Here is a 20,163-nt window from a genome sequence, read left to right on the forward strand (position 1 = left end):
GGCCAAGAAGCTCCTGATACCAAGCCATGGAACTTATTGCTAGCTTGGGAGAGCAACTGATATTCTAGACTTATTTCAAGATGCAGTATTTATTATTTATTATAGTATTTCCTCAAAAATAAGACTGGGTTATATATTAATTTTTGTTCCAAAAGATGCATTAGGGCTTATTTTCCAGTTAGGCCTTATTTGTGGGGAAATATGGTACTCTAGGTCAGGGGTCCCCAACCACCGGTCCGTGGACCGGTACCGGTCCGTGGAACAAGTCCTACCGGGCCGCTGGCTTGCTGGCGCCGCCATTTTTGATGAAAAAGTGCTTCCGGTGAGCTTTTCTGGTAGAAAGCTCACCGGAAGCACTTTTTCATCAAAAGATGGCGGCGCCAGCGCTCGGTGAGCTTTTCCGGGTAGAAAGCCATTTCTACCCGGAAAGCTCATCGAGCTGAGCGCCGCCATCTTTTTGATGAAAAAGTGCTTCCGGTGAGGTCACCGGAAGCACTTTTTCATCAAAAAGATAGCGCACCAGCTAATGCCGTACCGGGCCACGCTATAAAAAAGGTTGGGGATACCGGGCCGCGGCGTAAAAAAGGTTGGGGATCACTGCTCTAGGTCATTGGAGGGAAACATCTTTGCTGAAATAATAATAATAATAATAATAATAATAATAATAATAATAATAATAATAATAATAATAATAATAATAGTGGTAGTAGTAATAATAGTAGTAGTAGTAGTAGTAGTAGTAATTGGGTTATTTAAAATCAATTTCCCTTGAAAACTGGTCTATCTAGTTTGGAATTATTTTCCATCTGAAAACATTATTCAGGCCCAATTAGCCATGAAAGCTTCTGTTGCAAAACCGATATTCTTGGTAAACATGATCTGTCCCTGATCAGAGCTTCCTCAGAACACAAAATGTAGATACAGAATGTAATGATTTTTTAAGAAACAGTCCCATTCGCACTATGATGTCCATTCTGAGATTATTCCACCTTCAGCCATTCCTGAGGCTGGCATTTTAAACCAGTGAGGTCAGCTTCATTGTCAATATCCCAAGGCTGTTGAGCTTCCTACTGTGAGCAAGAAATGAAGCTATTTACCCCATTTCATGGTGATCAATGCTAGTTGGGGAAACACAGTCATTGTTGTTGTTTTTCCCCCCTTTCCTTAAGGCTGTGAGAACTGGGCTGCAAATATCCAGGCAACCGCTAGGTAAGAGTTAAGAATTTCCACTTCACGTGGTCCTCAGAGCTCCTGCAAGCAGGGACATGGTAGCTTCAGCTTCCATGCCTTTAAAAGATTCATTTCCTTTGGTCTTCTTCTTTATCCCTTTGATCATTTATTTTACACATTGTTTCACTTTTGATCTCTGTCACGGCCATTTTTAACATCGTTCCATTTTCCACGGCTTCATTTGCTTGCCCCTTTATCTCAGCTGGATGCTCCGTCCAGCCTAAGATTATCTCCGGTTTAACATCTTTTTAAACAAAACTGCCTACAAGACAGTGAATCTGATTCACAGTCAAGATTTACTCAGCTGGAGTTATTTCCCTTTCATATTTTCAGGGTAGGCTCTTGCTTCCAATTATGGTTCCTTCCAGCGGTAAGACACAAAGTTGTGGGAATAAACGAGATTCATTGATGAATAAGACAAGCTTAGCTGGACCTCTTTCTCTGACTAGAGGAGAAGTCACTTCCCGGTTTTGTTGCCATGAAATGGAAACTAAAAGAAGGAAATTGGCACTCTTTAAAACTGAAATGCACCATGGTTGCTGGCGTGTGAGCAAGTTATGAAGTCATTGTGAAAGTGATAAAAATACAATGTATTGGTAGAGAGTGTTTCATTTCAGAACTAACAGCAAGCTGATGTTAAAGAAATGAAAGGGTAGCGCTTCTTTTCCTTAGATGCCTCTTCTCTTTTCATATGAGATAAAGAGATTTAAAGTTTACCAGATGTAGATCAAAACTCTTGGTCCCATGTGACAATTGGTTGTTTATTAAATCTGCAATGAGTCCTAATCTTAATGAGTCTTAATTAGACTTATATACCACTTCACCAGTGGTGGGATTCAATTTTTTTTTTTTAATACCGGTTCTGTGGGCGTGGCTTGGTGGATATGGCAGGGGAAGGATAACTGTAAAATCTCCAGTCAGAGGTGGTATTTGCCGGTTCTCTGAACTATTCAAAATTTCCGCTACCAGTTCTCGAGAACTGGTCAGAACCTGCTGAATACCGCCTCTGCACTTCACAGTGCTTTACAGCCCTTGCTAAGTGGTTTATAGAGTCAGCCTATTGCCCCCAACAATCTGGGTCCTCATTTTACCAATCTCATAAGGATGGAAGGTTGAGTCAATCTTGAGCCTGGTGAGATCTGAACTGCCAAATTGCAGGAAGTAGCCTGCACTACTGCACTGTAACCACTGCGACACCATGGCTCATATAATAGCGTAACGATTTCTATTTACAAATCTTCTTCTACCTAAGAACTAGAGTTGGGTGAAGTTCCTTTCTCTCTCAACCTTGTTTTTTCCACTAATGCCATTAATTGGCTCATGAGAACATTCAAAACCACCACACCTTAAAATAAAAAATTCAAAATTCCTACAAAACATTATTTCATTTTTTTTTCTTCAGATTTTGGATTTATACTGTATAGTTATTACCAAGGTCCATGATGGGCAAATTTTATGTGTGTTCACCCAGTGATCTAATTATAGAAGGATTTAATAGATGTCTTCTGAAACAAGGAAGACTTCATGCTAAAGATAGACTCAGTGGGATTCAACCAGTGTAACAAGCGGTTCGGTGAGTGCCCAACGTTTGAAAATCGCCCATTTTCAGTTCTAAAACTTACCTTCTGCTGCAACCCTGGTGAGTAAAACAGTTGAGGTGCGGCAATCCACTGTGCCGCATGAATCAGCTGTACTGCAAAATATGAAAATATATATGGAAATATAGGACAGACTAGGACAGGGGCAGATGGGCGGGGCCAACTAATCGCCGGAACTACTGGTTCACCTGAACTAGTCAGAACTGGCTGAATCCTGACCCTGGGTAGATCCATCATATTGTAGGAGATGATCAAACTGACTCCAAGGGAAGGATCAAGCATGTCATCAGTGTGAAGTCCCTTTGCATCCACAAGATGCATGACCCTTCTTGAATTCCATTGACTCTTATCTATCACCAATTCACTTTAACCATTAATAGTTCAGATTCTTGTAGAAAGCTAGCATGGAATAAACTTATACTCATTTGAACTACTTTGGTTCTTGTTTTTTTTTTTTTTTTTGAGCCTGATACTTACTTTCTATAAGATGTATAGTTATAGGACTCAGAGGAAGGTAGTAGAAAGGTCCATCAGAGCCCAGGGAATTTTTTAGTGGTTTTCTATTTCATAATAACTTAGAATTCACAAGTCAAATGGTTTCTCAAACAGGCAGAAAGCACAATCTCATACAGGATGACCAAGATGTTCTTGAATGCTTTCTAAAGGATGCACACCATACTTGGTATTGTGTGAAGATTAGCATCAGGGATTTCATTCTGGTTGGTTTTTAAACTCTACATTCTTTGCAAGATAATAACCATTTTTAAAATTTACCATGACATCCTCACAGGTGGTTCTGTTGAAGCGTTTCACACCCATCCTTCATTTCTCTTTAAGTGACTTTCACTGAAAAACCTCAGCAGATGCAGAGAAGAATGGCCTTTGAGTTTTCACAATATTAAAGCACCACATAAACTTTAGGATTAAAAGTTTTTAATTGTGCATGCTGGTGATTGGCTTTACAAATTGAAATAAATAAAACCAGGATTGTGACACTAAACTCAAGTAGGGTTCTAATACTAGAGAACTAGTAACCCTTTTTCTTTTGCTTAAAAACCCAACCAGAAGAAGGAATTGTGTAGATATCTGGTTAATCCAACAGGACACTGATTTTCCAATGGTGACAATTGAAGAGTTAATGTAAACTGTGATCTCTTTATTCATAGGCAAAGTATACTTAATTAACTTTTAATACTGTGAGCTAAAGAGATTAACAAAAAGTATTATTCTTTAATAATCCAGCTCCTGTATCACCTATCCTTTGAAAGTTAAAATAAATCTTTTCAAACATGGACATTTTCTTTTAAATGTCATCATAGCAGCTCCATCTTTCTCTGAGTAAGATATTCCTCAGTTTTTATTCTGATCTATTGCAGAAACTTCAATAGTAATAGTTAACACTCTATGTATTTTATGAACAATTTGCCTGCTGTAAAAGAACAACAAGCTTTTTTGTGTAGCAGATAACAACATAGTTCTGAAAGAAAAGACAATATTTTCTCCTTGGTATTTCACTTGAGTTTTTTAAATGTTCTTTAAAACTTTAGTTGTAGTAATCCTTAAAGATCATGGCAATCATGGAAAAAATATCTATGTTGTTACTAGGAATAAAAATTGACTTGTTGACACACAATAGTAGCTAAGGTACAGAAGTTACAAAAATACTCATGCATGCATCCTGGGGTTTTGAACATGTGCCTAACTTGTAGGTATGTAGTGGTTTTTTGTTTTTTTTTTACAGAATTTTCCAAAACTCCAAAGGCTTGCTAAGGCCTGAAGTTTATGTTTGTCATTTCAACATAAGAAACTTTGGACCAGTTATCTGAATTATCAGAATCCTGATAATAGATACTGAACATAAATGAAACAAAAACACAGTGGTACCTCGGTACATGTCATTAATTGGTTCCAGGAGGTGCGTTGAGTACTAAAAAGGACGTATCCCAACCAAATCATGTGATTTACCATGTGACCCTTTGTTTGGGCTGGGAAAAACATTCTGTCTGTTCCTTTTCCTATGTCAGCAACTTTCCAAGCATGGCTGACTTCCTGTCCACCCTCTGTGGTCATCCCCCTCCTTTTTAGTGACTTTTCCAGCATGGCCGACTTCCTGTCCACCTTCTGTGGCCCTTCTTTTGTAGAGACCTTCCCAGCAGAGCCGACTTCCTGTTCACCCTGTGTGGTCATCCCCCTCCTTTTTAATGACCTTCCCAGCATGGTGGATTTCCTGTCCATTGTCCACAGCTCTTCCACTCTTCCTATCACAGCCCATCAACTACTCAACAAACAATGAGTACCGGGACAATATGTCAAACAAATTCAACTAATTTTGAGGCAGGTGACTACTGAGGTATCACTGTATACTATATATTTGTAAAGATATTCTCTTTATCATTTTCCCTAAATCCTTGCTAGGAAGTAGATTAGGACAACAGTAATACCCATTCAGTTTGCCAGTTTGCAAAGGATCTCATTTCGGATTAAGCTATGTCTTGCTCACTCATGGTTGATGAAGCATGCCACAGTTGTGTAAATTCAGCAGGAAAAGTTTGTGCAACGTTATGGTTGAACTTATGGTAGAATAACCCCTTTGCTCTTGAGCATGTTGCCTGCAAGTCAGTTGTATGTCGTGTTGGAAGGGGGATATACAAGGCACTCTGAATTTAGAATATAATTTCTAATTTCAGTTCTACATAGAGGAAAAATATGGCTTGTTTCTGATGAGCAAAATCAGGAGGCCTCACAAATAATTCTGTTGACTTATGTTACCATTTGAAGAAAAAAGAAAGATGTGTAAAACAGGTGGACCAGCTTGTTTGATTCCTGGGATTCAGTGTGTTTATTTTCACATGCTAGTGGTAAATCTGTTACATATGCGCCATGGCTACTTGCATGAATAGATGGTTCTCACTACTTGGTACCATTGAGTACAGCTAGTCCTCCACTGTCGGCCGCAACTGAGCTCTGCTAAATGAGATAGTTGTTAACTGAATTTTGCCCCATTTTACGGCCTTTCTTACCATATTTGTTAAGTGAATCACTGCAATTGTTAAGTGAGTAATATGGTTGTTAAGTGAACCTGGCTTCCCTATTGACTTTGCTCATCAGGAATCACATAAACATCATAAATACCAGTTTCCAAGCCTCTGAATTTTGATCATGTGACCGTGGGGAAGCTACAATGGTTGTATGTGTGAAAAACGCTCATAAGTCATTTTTTTCCACTGCCGTTTTAACTTTGAATGGTCACTAAATGAACTATTGTATATTGAGGACTACCTGCATACACCTTGTCTCAAAGCACCATGAAAATAAAGGAGAGGCAGGAATGTCTCTGCAGACATGCAAGTGATGAAAGTCCAGCACCTCTCTGTAGTTAATGCATATCGATTGCAAACCACATTTCAGTAATTTGATATGTATTTTGGGTTTTATGCTGGTTAGGTAATACATTATTACTGGTTGGGTGAACACAAAAGTGCTTGGAAACGTATCCAGCATGACTGGGAAGAGGGAAAAAAAATCAAAACAAAATGCAGATGTCCACATAATATCGGAGTAAAGGTGTGTTTGTGTGCATGCAAGGCCCCACATTTAAAGCGCAATAACTAAGGAGCCTTGGAATGAGTTCACACTCCATAATTTCTATATTAGGCAGTTCCATTAGTCATCAAAAGAAACAAATTGTACGATTGCAAAAGTGGTAAACAAAATATGATGCTATCATTTTATCTCTAATTAGAATTCAAGCGAGATGGCAGAGACTCTACTGTCGTTGAATTTTAGGGTATTTAGAGGTGATAGAGACAGAGGTTCTGTTGGCTGTTGATCAGGTTGGATTATTCTTCATGGTCAAACTAAACCTTAATTCACTTGAATAAATTACAGTTAAAGAAATGGGATCCATTTGCTACATCCAGTTTTTAGGAATATAGATAAAGAGTTTAGGCCAGGGATGGGCTTCAAAAATTTTAGCAATGGGTTCTCTGCCCAGTTTCTGGGTGGGCGTGGCCATGGTGGGTGTGCTCTAGCTGGCCTCCTGAACCATGGCGGGGGAGTGCTTTTGCCCTCCCTGGGCTCCGGAGGCTTTCCTCGAGCCTCCAAAGGGGTGAAAACTGCCTCCCTGGACTCCAGAGATCCACTGGAAGCCAGAAACAGACCCATTTCTGGCCTTCCCAATCTTCTGAGAGGCCCGTTTCTCACCCTCCCCAAGCCTCCGTGTGTGCCCTGCACTTACCTGCATCCAAAACGGGCTGCATGGGGACTCCTGGGAGGGGAGGGGTGGGTGGGGCCAGCCAAGAGTGGGATTTGGGGGTTCTCTGAATTGAACAGAATCTTAGCTAGGGGCTCCCCCCAAATCCCTGCAAACTCCCAGCAGTTCACCCCTAGTTTTGGCATTAATGTGCCCCTCTTTCGAGATTTAGCCAAGGTAACCATGATTTTTTTTTTTTACAGATCTTGATGGCTATCATAGGTTTCCCAATCCTACCCAAATATCCCACAATGCTTTTGCTTTCCAGAGAAGAGATCCAATTTCCCAGCTTAAAGGGAAGGAAGGCATGGAGCTAAGGGGTCAGAAAGAGAGGAGCACAATTGCCTCCTGTATATTCCTGATGCTCTTTACTTTTTGGCAGTATTATGAATTGTAATTGTTGATCACAGATTCTCAGTGAAGCAGACAATGAGCTTGGCAGTGTTTATATTTTTGGAATGTAGAATGAATGCTGATGTTTCTTTAAAATGCAAATGCTCATTTTCACCTCCCTAAACCCCTGTGATTGATCTGAAATGCAAATGACTTGGATCCGGTTTCATTGCTCCGATAATGAGTGTTGCTCTTGAGTCCCAGTCTCTGGAAGGTGCCTAAACCAATTTAAGAAATGTGGGAATATAGAAACCAGGGGTGTACTTCTTCCTTTCTAACTTGGCCAGCTAAGTCAGGCTGCTAGGCACTATTATTGAATTGCAAAGCAGGTATGCAATTACCTAGGTACCTTTTTATATTTTGTAAGCCGCCCAGAGTCACTGAGAGGGAGGGGGCAGCCATATATATTCTCTAAATAAATAAGTACTATTCACAAGCTGAAAGTCTGTAGAGATTCTCAGTCATCTAGATCCTGGTTGTCCCAAAGGTGCTTTTTCAGGAGGCAACTGGACTTTCTTATTTTTTTTCCCTTTTGAAGACATTTAGCGTCTCATCCAAGAAGCTTCTACAGCTCTGACAGGATAGTGGGGAGTGGAAGGATTTATATTCCTTGCAGACAGTTGGTCATTTGCATCCTTTCAGAGGGTTGTTGAGGCCACTTGGAAGCTTATCTGTGTCCTCAGGATCACCTGAGTGGTGCTCCTAGTTCCTGTCATCTGCAATTTTTTCCCTCTGGAAATCCATTCCTACTCCCACACCATTCAAAGGGTGTTCGTCCCAAATTGTATAGCTAAAAGTTTATAGAGATTCTCAGTCATCCAGGTCATGGTTGTCCCAAAGAGGCCTTTTCAGGAGGCAACTGGACTTCCTTGGTTTTTTTTCTTTTGAACAAGCTGTTCCTGAGTTATTATGAAGCCACAGCCTGAGCACATGGGCATCCAGGCAACCTTGCTGAATAGGTATGAGCTCCTTCTTTTTCACTCCTTAAGAATCAAGTCAGAGGTATGTGAACTACACCAGAGTTCCCCAAATTTTCCAGGTAGGCGGCCTGGGGAGGGAGGAAAAAAAGGAATGATTTTGTGGAAGGGACAAGTGCATATTCAAAATCAGTGGTGAGATTCAAATAATTTAACAACCGGTTCTCTGCCCTAATGATTTATTCCAACAATCAGTTCACCAAACCGCTCAGAAAGTTAACGAACGGTTCTCCCTAACTGGCTGAATCACACCGCTGCTCAAAATTGAATTCTATAAACATAAAGGCAACCTGTCAGTCAGAGAATTGAAACAGTCATAAAAGAGAAAACAGGAGGGGGGCAGATTCAGAAATAAAGATACCCTGTTGATGTTTTCCTTCTTTTCTTCTATTTTTTTTTAAAGAACTGGACCACAGCAGGGGCTGTCAAGTACTACAACAGAAGATACTTTGTTGAAACATTTCTCCTCATTCTCTCCACCCCTCTCCCAAAGAAAGCTGCTGCCTCAGTTGAATACTGACTTCAGCTGTCTATTGTCCTAAAGACCCATTGCTTGAATCTAATATCTTTTACTCCTACTGCACAGAGGTGGTTGAGATTGCCCTGAGAAAAAAGAGAATTGTAAGATCACTGAATATTAGAGTAGAAGATAAAGGAATCTTCAAAGTAACACTTCCCAGAACGTTGAAAAGAGGTTGAGAGCCTAAGCATAATGGGCAATTTTCCTTACTAACTGCTGCTTTTTAAAATAATAATAATAATAATAATAATAATAATAATAATAATAATAATAATAATAATAATAATAATAATAATAATAATTCTGCAGAGATCTGCTGGCTCTGTCAGATGCCTCCGGCAGGCAATTGTAGTTATGTTGCCTTAATGTTGATTGAGAAAATGACATGAGCCATGGCGATACAGTGTTAGAATGCAGTACTGCAGGCTACGTCTGCTGACTGTCATCTGCCAGCAGTTCAATTCTCACCAGCTCAAAGTTGGCTCAGCTTTCCAAGGTCAGTAAAATGAGAACCCAGATTGTTGGGGCCAATAGGCTGACTCTGTAAACCACTTAGAGGGGGCTATAAAAGCACTGTGAAGCAGAATATAAGTCTAAGCGCTATTGCTGTATGACATCAGTTGTAGTGAGGTTCTCAGCCTGTGGTCCATGGAACCTTGGGGTCCATGAAGACTTGATGCAGTCTAGTGCTTTAAATCTTACGTGACGTTTTGATGGTGGCCATGGTCTTTAGTCACAAAAGTGCTGATGAAGAAAAGGTTGAGAATCACTGATATAGATCATACCTGGTGAGCTCCAGATATGTTGGCGTCATAACTCAAAGTTTCCCCTGAACTGCAATGCACACTAAGGAGGTGTTGACAGGCAGCATGTGTTTCTGTAGCCCCAATAACATGGAGCACATGAAGGTGGAGAAATATGTAGGTGGCATGGTTGGGTGGATAGTTATGTGTTCTGAAGACCTTGTCATCTGCCACCTTGTGCTTACTTATGCTTCACTGCTATGCAGTGACACACTACCATGAACTGTGGGGAAAAGGAAGGAAGAGGGGAATGCTTCGGGAAATGAAAATAAGTGCTGTATCTCCCCGACATGCTGCCTCAAGGTCACCCAGTTGGAAAAAGAAGGGGGCTGGATATTAAACTATGCTTGGACTAGCCATTAGGGAAACATCTTGCCTGGACTTAATTGGTTGCACTGGGGCAGGCAATGTGACACAACTAAGGGAAGGAAAGTAGAACTTAGGGATTTTGGTGAGCGATTTTCAGTTCTGGCTTTGCACTAGTGCAGTACACTTGACCTCTAATAAACTATACCTTTCTCAACAAACTGAGCCAAGGATCATTTTTTACTTAGAGGTCATAGTTGTGGCAGGTCCGACAGACCTTTGCTTTAATCTTTCACTTTGTAGTCAGATTGTAAAGCTGGGTGCATCACTGTCCACAACCACTCCATTTTTTTTTTTTTTTGTTCTAATCACTTTGGATGATTCATAGGACTATCTCTGGTTAAGAATGTTGGCTTCAGCTGCAAAGCCAATGGAATTAGTACAGCTGAACTTGGCCTAGCTCTTAACCTTTTGTGTTATGGTAAGACTTCAGCAAGACCTTTGTATTTTGAAGAAAAGAACTAATCCTCTCAAGCATTTGATTTTCCCCCACCCTCTTTGTCATTAATCATTTTCAAACTTCTTTCAGAAAGTCTAATTATCTTAATGTTCAGTTTATCTACTCAACAAGAATGTCTTACCACAGGGCAGGCCCATTAGAAAGCAATGGACACAACCCAGATTTTACAACATGTGAAGACTCTGAGCACTCCATGCAGTGCAGAATAATTAATTGGAGGAAATGTAAAACTGTTGTTTTCAAAGGGGAAAAAAATTAGCAACGTAAGGAAGACGAGAATATTAGTGGTGGAAATTGCATGAGAAGTGTTTGCTTGGCACCATTAGAGCCTGTGATTATGAAGAGAAATCAAAGCCTTTTTGATTAATCAAATCAGTTCTCCTTTGTAACAATGCAAAGATGTTATGCCGGCTCGCAATCTGATTTGAAATCAAATGTCTGTGGATTAATGAGAGCAAAATATTGCTTCCAAGGCTCTTTTTATGCAAGGAGACTTTAGCTTGGGGGAGGTGCGGTGGTGCAGAATTTGAAAATGTGAGTCATGGCTAGCTGTATTTTGCTGTTGGATGCATTAATTTAATTAAGAATGCCAAACTTTGGGGACATACGCATTTTGGAGAGAGTGGGATCAGGAAAACAAACAATGAAACAAAACAAGATTCAACTCAGTTCAATTTGATTCGGCTTAGCTCAAGAGTAGTTAGTAAGATTGTACAATTAGAGTAGTTAGTAAAATTGAAGAGTTGTAGGATTTGGCTATGGCTCGTCAAGAGAAAAGAAGGACTAGGGGTGACATGATAGCAGTATTCCAGCATTTGAGGAGCTGACATAAAAAAGCACCAGAAGACAAAGCAGGAAACAATGGATGGAAACTAATCAAAGAGAGAAGCAACCTGAAATTAAGGAGAAACTTCCTAACAGTGAGAACAAATAACCAGTGGAACAGCTTGCCACCAGAAGTTGTGGGTGCTCCATCACTGGAGGTTTTTAAGAAGAGGCTGGACTGCCACTTGTCTGAAATAGTATAGGGTCTCCTGCTTGAGCAGGGGGGGCTGGACTAGAAGACCTCCAAGGTCCCTTCCAGCTCTACTCTGAATTGAAATAGATTATTCTCTATGTATCTCCCAATTTCCCTTCCTCTGGTAATTTTTTTTTAAAAAAGTAATATGTTGATAACTTTTTGAAAAGATTTAGACACCACATTCAATCTTAAACAGTGTGACTTTGATTGCTACCAGGGTTCTGAATTATGAAGGATGAAAAATAGTACATGTTCTATCCTACTACTGCTCTGTCTTGTGTTTTAAATCGAGGCTTTAGCCCATTTTTTTAAATGGTTTTCTAGGAAAATGTTTAGCTTCAAAATGTCTTCCTGGCGTTTCCATTTTCTGTGTGGAAGCATTTATGATCTTTTCCCCACCATTGTCGTACAATCCTACATGAGCCTAGTTGTGCAATTCCTATCTCTGCTTTGCCGTTTGGAGAATCTTTAATTATTATTATCTCAGAATTACTGCACTTAGTGGTAGCATAATGAAAAAGGAGATCAAACTTGATATTGTACATTTTTATGAGGTTAAGTGCTATGATACCCTTTTAATATGCTAAACCGTTTGCTTGTGAATGAACAAGCCTTATAAACTACTGTAGCATAAAATCAAGTGTAACTACTATTACAGGAAGTTTCCTCAAATTAATTCAGGGAGTATTTTGAATTCCCTTTGGCTGCTATTCTGCTTTGAGAAGTCTGTTTGCTCTGGTTCAGAATGGAATTGGTGGTATGTAAATGTTCCCCTTTTGATTTGAACAGTTAATTTTGCAGATTAGAAAATGAAAGAAAAAAATTCTCATTCTGATATTTTGTTTTATTCCCTACAGGGCTATAGACAAAAAATACACATATAGCCCCTACTGTGTTACCATTACTGTACAACTCTTCAGCAGAAAATTGGCTGGCTTTCACTCACTATGTAAAATATGGCAATTAAACATGGTAGCAATGAGAAGCAACTTCTCTGGTAAGATGGGAAAATTAAATTTCTATGTTGGCTGGCCTCTTCCTTTTTTTTTTTTTAGTTGGAAGTTCAGCTCTGTGCTATTTCCTAATCTTCAGCTTTGTGGTTTTAAGGCTGGAAATTAGATTGATTCTGAAAACTAATTCATTCGGAATAATGTTTATTCAAAAAAAAAAATATCTTACTAGTTTCCACATAAATACAACCCACATTTTGTAGGATAAATTCTGGCCTTGTTGCCCTTGTAAGTAAGGGGAAGAGAAAGAGGGGAGGGAGGGAGGGAGGGAGAGAGAGAGAGGGAGGGAGAGAGGTGTGCAAAGAAACAAACAATCGAAACAATTCAGTCCCTGTTATTTTTATGAACAAATGTCCCTGAACAGCTGCTTAATATTGGTAAATTCACATCCAACATTATTGGGGATCTCTATGTAAATGAAGAAATACATCTTCTTGCTTGTAGAAAACTATGTAGAAAGGATAAGATGTTCCCTCCCATATCAGCTACATCTCTGGGGAAAAAAAGGGAGTATTTTTCAATTTATTAGTCATGGTATCTACTACGAACTTCAAAACTAATAATCTTTATTAGGGGATAAGCGTTCATAATGTACTGCTTATTACACCAGTCACAAAGAGTATGAGTTTATTTTTAGGTGTGTAAAGAAACATATAAACACACACACACACACACACACGCACACACACACACACTCACAGAGGGAGAGGAAGGGAGGGAGGGGGAGAGAGAGAGAGAGAGAGAGAGAGAGAGAGAGAGACTACACACAGGTAATATGCAACATTTGATTTCCATGACTAATAGACAGGTACATTCAGAAGTAATGGGTTCATTATTATATATACAAAATTGACAAATTTATTGTTTGGAACAAACCTGCTCGACAATGGCTTTGTTTTACTTTGCTGTTCCTTTGCCACTCCTTTCTGTTGCTCTGTCTTTCCTTGCTATACCTTCAAGCAAACCCAGAACAATGGGCCTGAAAACTCTTATTTTTAGCACAGAAGTTACTCTTTATTGAGAATCTGGTTGGACATTTTTCACAGGAAATTCCGAGGGGATCAGAATCAGAAAATTTACAGGTAGCCTTCTTTACCAAAACTCAAAATATTACTTTCCAGACCAGTATTGGTCTTATAAGATACTGAGATTTACCAATGTAGTTTCCTATCATTCTGTCTCCTGTGGTCCAATGAATGGGTAATTCCTATGGCCAGATTTTGTCAATCACCACTGAAATTGAAAATGAAAAATCTGCCATATCGAACCAAGTAGAATTGGAAAAGCGTATTGGGAAGGGAGAGACAAGTATTAAGGGAGGGGAGCAGTCTGTCATTTCTCTGCTGCAGTCCAAATTTCTGGCGCTGTATGGTATGAGCAGGAAAGAAAAGTGGGAATGGAGCCGGAAAGTTTGACCTCTCTTTTCCTGCCATTGTGAAGCTTTCCAAGTTTTTCCTCCAACACTTTTTTTTTTTTTTTGGCTTGGAAGCTACACTGGCATTTCAGCCTAATGCCCATTTTGTCAGGATGTTATTTATGCTAATTGCAAAAAACAGAGTTTTGCTAAGGTAATGAGTGTTCCGCCATGTTTGTAAATTTTACAAACTAGTGGAAGTGTTGTGTGGCAAACATTCCCAGTGATACTCATGGGGACTATTTCCCCCCCCCCCTTTTTCTTATTTTCCTCCTGTTTTGCTGGATTTGAAAATGCTCTCTTTAAAATGTCATCTGATTGTGGGGGGTGGGGAATCCACAGATTGTGGGAAATGAGCAGATTCAATCTGCCTCAGGGTACAAGCATAATATTTAGCAGTGGTCCAATAATTCCACCATGATCTATAACCTTTCAAAATGCTAAGAATATTGGAAGGCATTTGGCTCAGATTCTGTCAAATACAGGCCCAGAATCTATTCATTTCCAGATACATTTTTTTATTATATAACCTGGCCCAACTCAGATGCTTTTTTTTTTGGGAGCTCGTATCCAAATAAATCTGCAATAAACACAATATCATAATTATACATAATTTATAACCTAAAAAATCTAATAATAATTTATTTATTAGGCTTTCAGACTGCCACAATCTGAGGTTTCTTAACAGCTTCCAGGAATAAAATGTCCACTGTACAACTACATAAGCAAGATAAGTAGAACCATTGTTAAAAAAGTAAATAAATTAAAGGTAACTCAATAACAATTAGCAGTTCTAATTGTACTTTGTTAATTATGCTGTTATGATGTCATTTTGGGTTGTGTTTTTTATATGCTGTAAGCCTTTAGAATCATTGTGGAGAAATGGGCATTCATAGAATCAAATAAATAAAGAAATATATTTAAATGATTTTAGAAAGCACTTTGGCATGTTCTGCCTAGCCAACGTCAGAGAGCTATCCAGGTTAAGTTAGTTCAAAAAAATTGGGGCCACAATGGAGAAGGATCTGCACCTAGTAGCCTTGACTTCGTCACTAAATTTCATGATAGTGGAGAAGAGGTTGAAGTATTCCCCATTAGAAAAAAATCACCTACTCCTTGAAATTTAGATTAAATATAGACATCATGTTACATATAGCAGTAAAAACAACATGTATATAAAAAGTAATGTAGAAGACCTTTTTTTTTTTTTTTTTGGAAAATGTTAATACCTGGGGTCATTCAACTAAGCTGAACAATGCAAGTTGCAGAGCAGAAGAGGTGGCCATCACAATGTCGGAATGTTTGAAGAAGAATCTATCTGGTTCAGTTCCATGCCAGAAATAAAATGGAGGCCGATTGGAAAGAAAGGTTCTGTTTATTGATGAGCAGAATCAGCATGTGGTTCTGGGACAACTGACAAATTAACTTGATGAGTGCAAGGATTTTTATATAGTTTCTAAAATGCTGCAGGGGATTGTTGTCCTGACCCAAGCCTCATCAAACGGAATTAATATTAAATTTGTTTTAAAAGCAAAACCTATTTTATTGCAATGCTGGGAATTACTTTCATTCCCCGCCAGAACTAATTATAAACAGTTCCCCAAAATAAGCACACGCCCTTCAGTGTTGTGGAATGTTGCCAAAGACAGAAGTATCCAATTAATTAAAACAGAAACCGATCAAAGTACCAGAAAAAAACTGACCAGAGTACACAGAATTTCAAGGAGGACTCGGAATCTATCGAACTACTTTGCTTCCTGCAAAGATTTCATCATTGATGTCTGACTCTTATCCCTTATGGGAGGGGCAATCACCTCCCAGCCTTACTCCCGAGTCGCCCCTTCTGGTTCAGCTGCTCTTGCCTTCTAGCAGCTCTGGGCACATGCACACTGCTGCCAGACTCAAAGGCTGTGAAGGCAGCACCCCACTCCCAGATGGTCCTGGCCCCATCCCTCCATCGGATGCAGGACCCTCGTCCAAGTCTTCTCCAAACTCCCTGACTGGTTCCCTTTCTTCCTCACTGTCCGATTCTGCTGCCGGCTGCACTGGCTGCCGGCGAACCACAACAATTATGCAGTGTAGTGAGCCTGGTGTCTATTGCTATTCTAATAGTGATGGGTTAATCCTATTACGTCCTAAAGGTCATGTCCTGTCCTTAGAATTTGTGTGGAGGATGTAAATTTTGATCCCAGCCTCGGGCAGCTACCGGTTCTACAGAGCCAGACAGAATCGGTAGAATCCCACCTCTACTTTTTACACATTACACAGCCCTCTTGCAGAGGGCTAGGATGGAGATTTCAAACAACTTACAGTATTCCCGCAAGCCGGCACTTGGTTTCATCATCTTTTGTGGTTTATAGATGGTTCTATGATTATTATTTTTCTTTTAGATTTTTATTCTAAAATTTTTGATAGGCAGAAATAACTGGATATAGGTGGTTCACAAATAACCTAGCCTTATGCCATGAAGGGTTTGTTAATGACAGCCAGCGACTTTCCAGTTGAATTTTTCTGTTATTTTAAGCACCTACCATTTTTATTTTATTTTATTTCTTCAGGATTTACTCCCTAAGATTCATATTTTCATTTGGCTATGTGTTACAAGAGTTAATTTATTATTCCCAATAAGATATAGCTCATATTCTTCTTTCTTTCTTTTCCTACCACTTCCTTCATTCCTTCCTTCTTTCTATTATCTATCTATCTATCTATCTATCTATCTATCTATCTATCTATCTATCTATCTATCTATCTATCCTCTGAATTTTAGATGTAAAGCAATAGTAATTATAATAATAATATAGAAATCACAACATTAGTATAGTTAGAACTTTAACTATAAAAAGACTTCATTAATAAACAAACACAAAGCAACATTTCCTAAGAGCTGTGGTTGTGCAGTGGTTGGAATGCAGTATTGCAGGCTAATTTTGCTGACTGCCATCAGTTCGATTCTGACTGGCTCAAAGTTGACTCAGCCTTCCGTAGTTGGTAAAATGAGGATCCAGATTGTTGGGGTCAATATACTGACTCTGTAAACTAGAGAGGGCTGTAAAGCAATATGAAGCAGTATATAAGTATTGTATATAAGTTGTGTTATTGCTATTGCTGTTTCCACAATCATCTAAAAATGCTCAGATGTAAATTAAACATTATACCATAAGGGTATCTATATAGGAAGTGATTTTTGTTAGTATTCCATTGTATGGAGATATTTAACCTTTTCTGTACCTAATCATGATCATAGTGAACACAACTCTTCTTTGTGGAACAAATTATTGGTACATAGATATATCATTCTGCTTTATATCCAATCATATCCTGGGTTGGTTCATACTTTTTTTTAAAGCATCTCTATTGTAGCATTGACTTTACCTCAAAAATGAGGATTATGACTTCAGATGCTGAAAAGGAGAAGGGAGGGGAGACATGGAAAAAGATAATCTAAATTGCCTAGACTATTTAACGCTTAAAAATAAGAATCAGTAGCTTCAATTCATGAAACAAACAGTCAATCAATGTAAATCAAATCATATTGTTTTGACAAACACCGTGGTAGCAAAATTATGTACCAAGCTGAGTGCGTAAGATGCAATAGCAAATTAAGGTTTTCAAGGGCTTTGCCATGTGCCACAATCGCAAAAAGTCATTCTCTCTTATTGTTGTAAACAGCTACAATGAAATGAACATTTTGGAGCATATCTGGACATGTAATCAATTTTATTTAGTTTCCCCTGGATGTTTATCAATGTCAGCTTAATCCTCAATGGAAAACATAAACACCATTTACTGTAGGCACATGTGGATGAAAGAGAGGAAAGATGCTCCTGGGTGGTGACATCTTCATCCTCTTTGCTTTCATCAAAACCTTTGCACAGAGGTTACATTAATCTTTTGTTTCAAATTATATTATCCCTCTTGCTTGAACATGGAAGTTCATAGAAGATGTAAAGTATCTTGGTAGATAAATCATGAGCTGCAAAAGCCAATGAATTCTGAGTTCCATCAACTGAGATATTAGATTGAGTTCATGGGAAATAACAGTTCTGTTCTGTGTTGCCTTGATATTCATACCTGGAATACGGTGCCAGTTTTGGTTGCTACAATCTAAGAAACATGCTGATACATTGGAAAGAGGGCAGAGAGGAGGGCCTCGGTGGCTAAATGATTAACAAGTGATGATGCAAAATTGAAAAACAGGGAGATCAAAAGGAAAAAATAATAGCATTTTTACAATATTTGAAGAGATGTTACAGAGAATAGAGTGTGGATTTATTCTCTATACCCTGTTTCCCTGAAAATACGACCTACCCTGAAAGTAAGTCCTAGCTTGATTTTTACATGTGTGCCCAATGTAAGCCCTACCACAAAATAAGCCCTAATTAAGATCCTACCCAGTCCAGGGTGCACAGGTAAAAAATAAGCTAGGGTGAGGATGGGGAGTGGAGCTGCCCTACTATTTATCTTTGGATAGTTGTAGCCATGGCTCGCACATCCTGACAACTGCCTTGCCAGCCCGTTTCTTCTACAGCTGGCAAGGCTGGCAAGGCTTTCCTAAAGGCCTCCAACAATCCAGAGCTCTGTTATCGGCTGCAGAGGCCTTCAGGAAAGCCTTGTCCACTGCAGAAGAAGAAGTTCCTGAAGGCCTCTAACAGTGGAAAGGAGGCCGAGCGTGACACGCACAAGTGAGGTTAGTCAGTGGATGACATCCTCCAAAAATAAGACCTGGTGCCTTTTTGGGTGATAAAATATATATATAAGGCAAGGTCTTATTTTTGGGAAAACATGGTAGTAGTCAAGGTAGGACTGAAACCAACTGGTAGAAGCTTTAGAAAGAAAGATTCAGATATGAAATAAGTTGGCATTTTCTCAATAGGATAGTTTTATGGAATGGAACAATTTGTTTTGTGAAGTGAAGGGTGCTCCTTGAGGTTTTTAAACAAGCTCAGATATCCATGCCCTGGATAGAGTATTGAATTAAAAGACCTCCACAGTCTCTTCCAACCCCATGATTCTAATGATACACCAAACAGGGTGCAGACTGAAATAAAGATTCTAGTTTCTCAGTGCAATGTTTGGTCAAAGAACTCTGCAACTTTTGTGAAATAAAGAGGTTGAAAAATAATATTTTTCAGCAAATACATACGTGGACAACATTGAAAGGGTAAAAAAAATGCAATCCTATCTCTTGAACTGAAGGGGTAACAGGAGGATGGCCTGGTAAAAATGTAGGATCATTCTTGGAGGCATACCACACCTGGTGTCCACCTTAAAACATCTGTCTGACAACTTTCAGATAAATTAATTTGCAACTTATCAAACACAAAGCTAGTTGATGTCCACATTGGAGGACACCATGTTGCCAGAGATGTCGTCCATGAATTCAGCTTCTCCATATTTATGGGGGGGGGAAAAAAACATGTATACTCAGTTAATTTGTGCATTGCAGTCATTGCATACTTCTTCAATTCAGGTATACCTGTTGCCAGAAGAGCTAGGAAATTTGTTTGTTTTTATTTAGACTTTTTGGACAGGTTTATAACTTTGGAGCAATTGTCGGATTTTGTGTGCCACAGGATCAGTATTCCAATTTAAAAAGTGTTAGGTTTTCAGGAAAAAAAATCCATTTCTTTTATATCTAATTGAAAAACATTGTCAAGATTAACCTTACTGATCTTTCTATAGTTAATTTGCAAAGAAGCTTTTGGTTTTTAAAGAATTTGCCAGATTATCATTTATAAACTGGAAAGCTGTAAATACATCCAACTGGGTCAATAATGGGCTTATGGACTTGAAGTCCCATGTTTCTTTCTCACCTTGCCCTGAAGAAGGGAACTATGTCCCAAGTGACAGAATTGCCAGTATTACTTTATAGTTTCAATCTGTGAACAATTTAAGGATCAGAGAAAAATTTCCCCTATTGTGATTATAGGGGTTGCTATCCAACTTTCTTTCCTCCATTGGATATTGTGATGCATTGTGAACTTGCATGCCACAATTCCTTTATCTATGCAATCCTTCACTTTCTTAAGTGCTTAAGAGCCATGATGGCGCAGTGGTTAGTATGTAGTATTGCAGGCTACTTCTGCTGACTGCCAGGAATTTGATGATGACCAGCT

The 20,163-nt window shown here is 39.1% G+C and overlaps 1 protein-coding gene across 3 annotated transcripts in view; it reads left to right on the forward strand.

Annotated features, from left to right (window-relative positions):
- Positions 1-20,163, forward strand: part of PCDH9 (protocadherin 9) — an 819,791-nt gene that overhangs the window by 25,207 nt on the left and 774,421 nt on the right. Inside the window, exon 3 of one of the 3 annotated variants that reach the window (XM_026673484.2) lies at positions 14,697-14,934. The exons of the other annotated variants lie outside the window; for them this stretch is intronic. Within the exon in view, the coding sequence (XP_026529269.2) occupies positions 14,697-14,729 (33 nt within the window). The 3' untranslated portion in view covers positions 14,730-14,934. Of the gene's footprint in view, positions 1-14,696; positions 14,935-20,163 lie in introns of those variants that run through there. 3 annotated transcript variants of the gene reach the window in all.

The sequence above is a fragment of the Notechis scutatus genome, chromosome 5 (assembly GCF_049901735.1).
Source record: "Notechis scutatus isolate UNSWTSFEM ecotype Mainland chromosome 5, rNotScu1.2, whole genome shotgun sequence".
NCBI classification, from domain to species: domain Eukaryota; kingdom Metazoa; phylum Chordata; class Lepidosauria; order Squamata; family Elapidae; genus Notechis; species Notechis scutatus.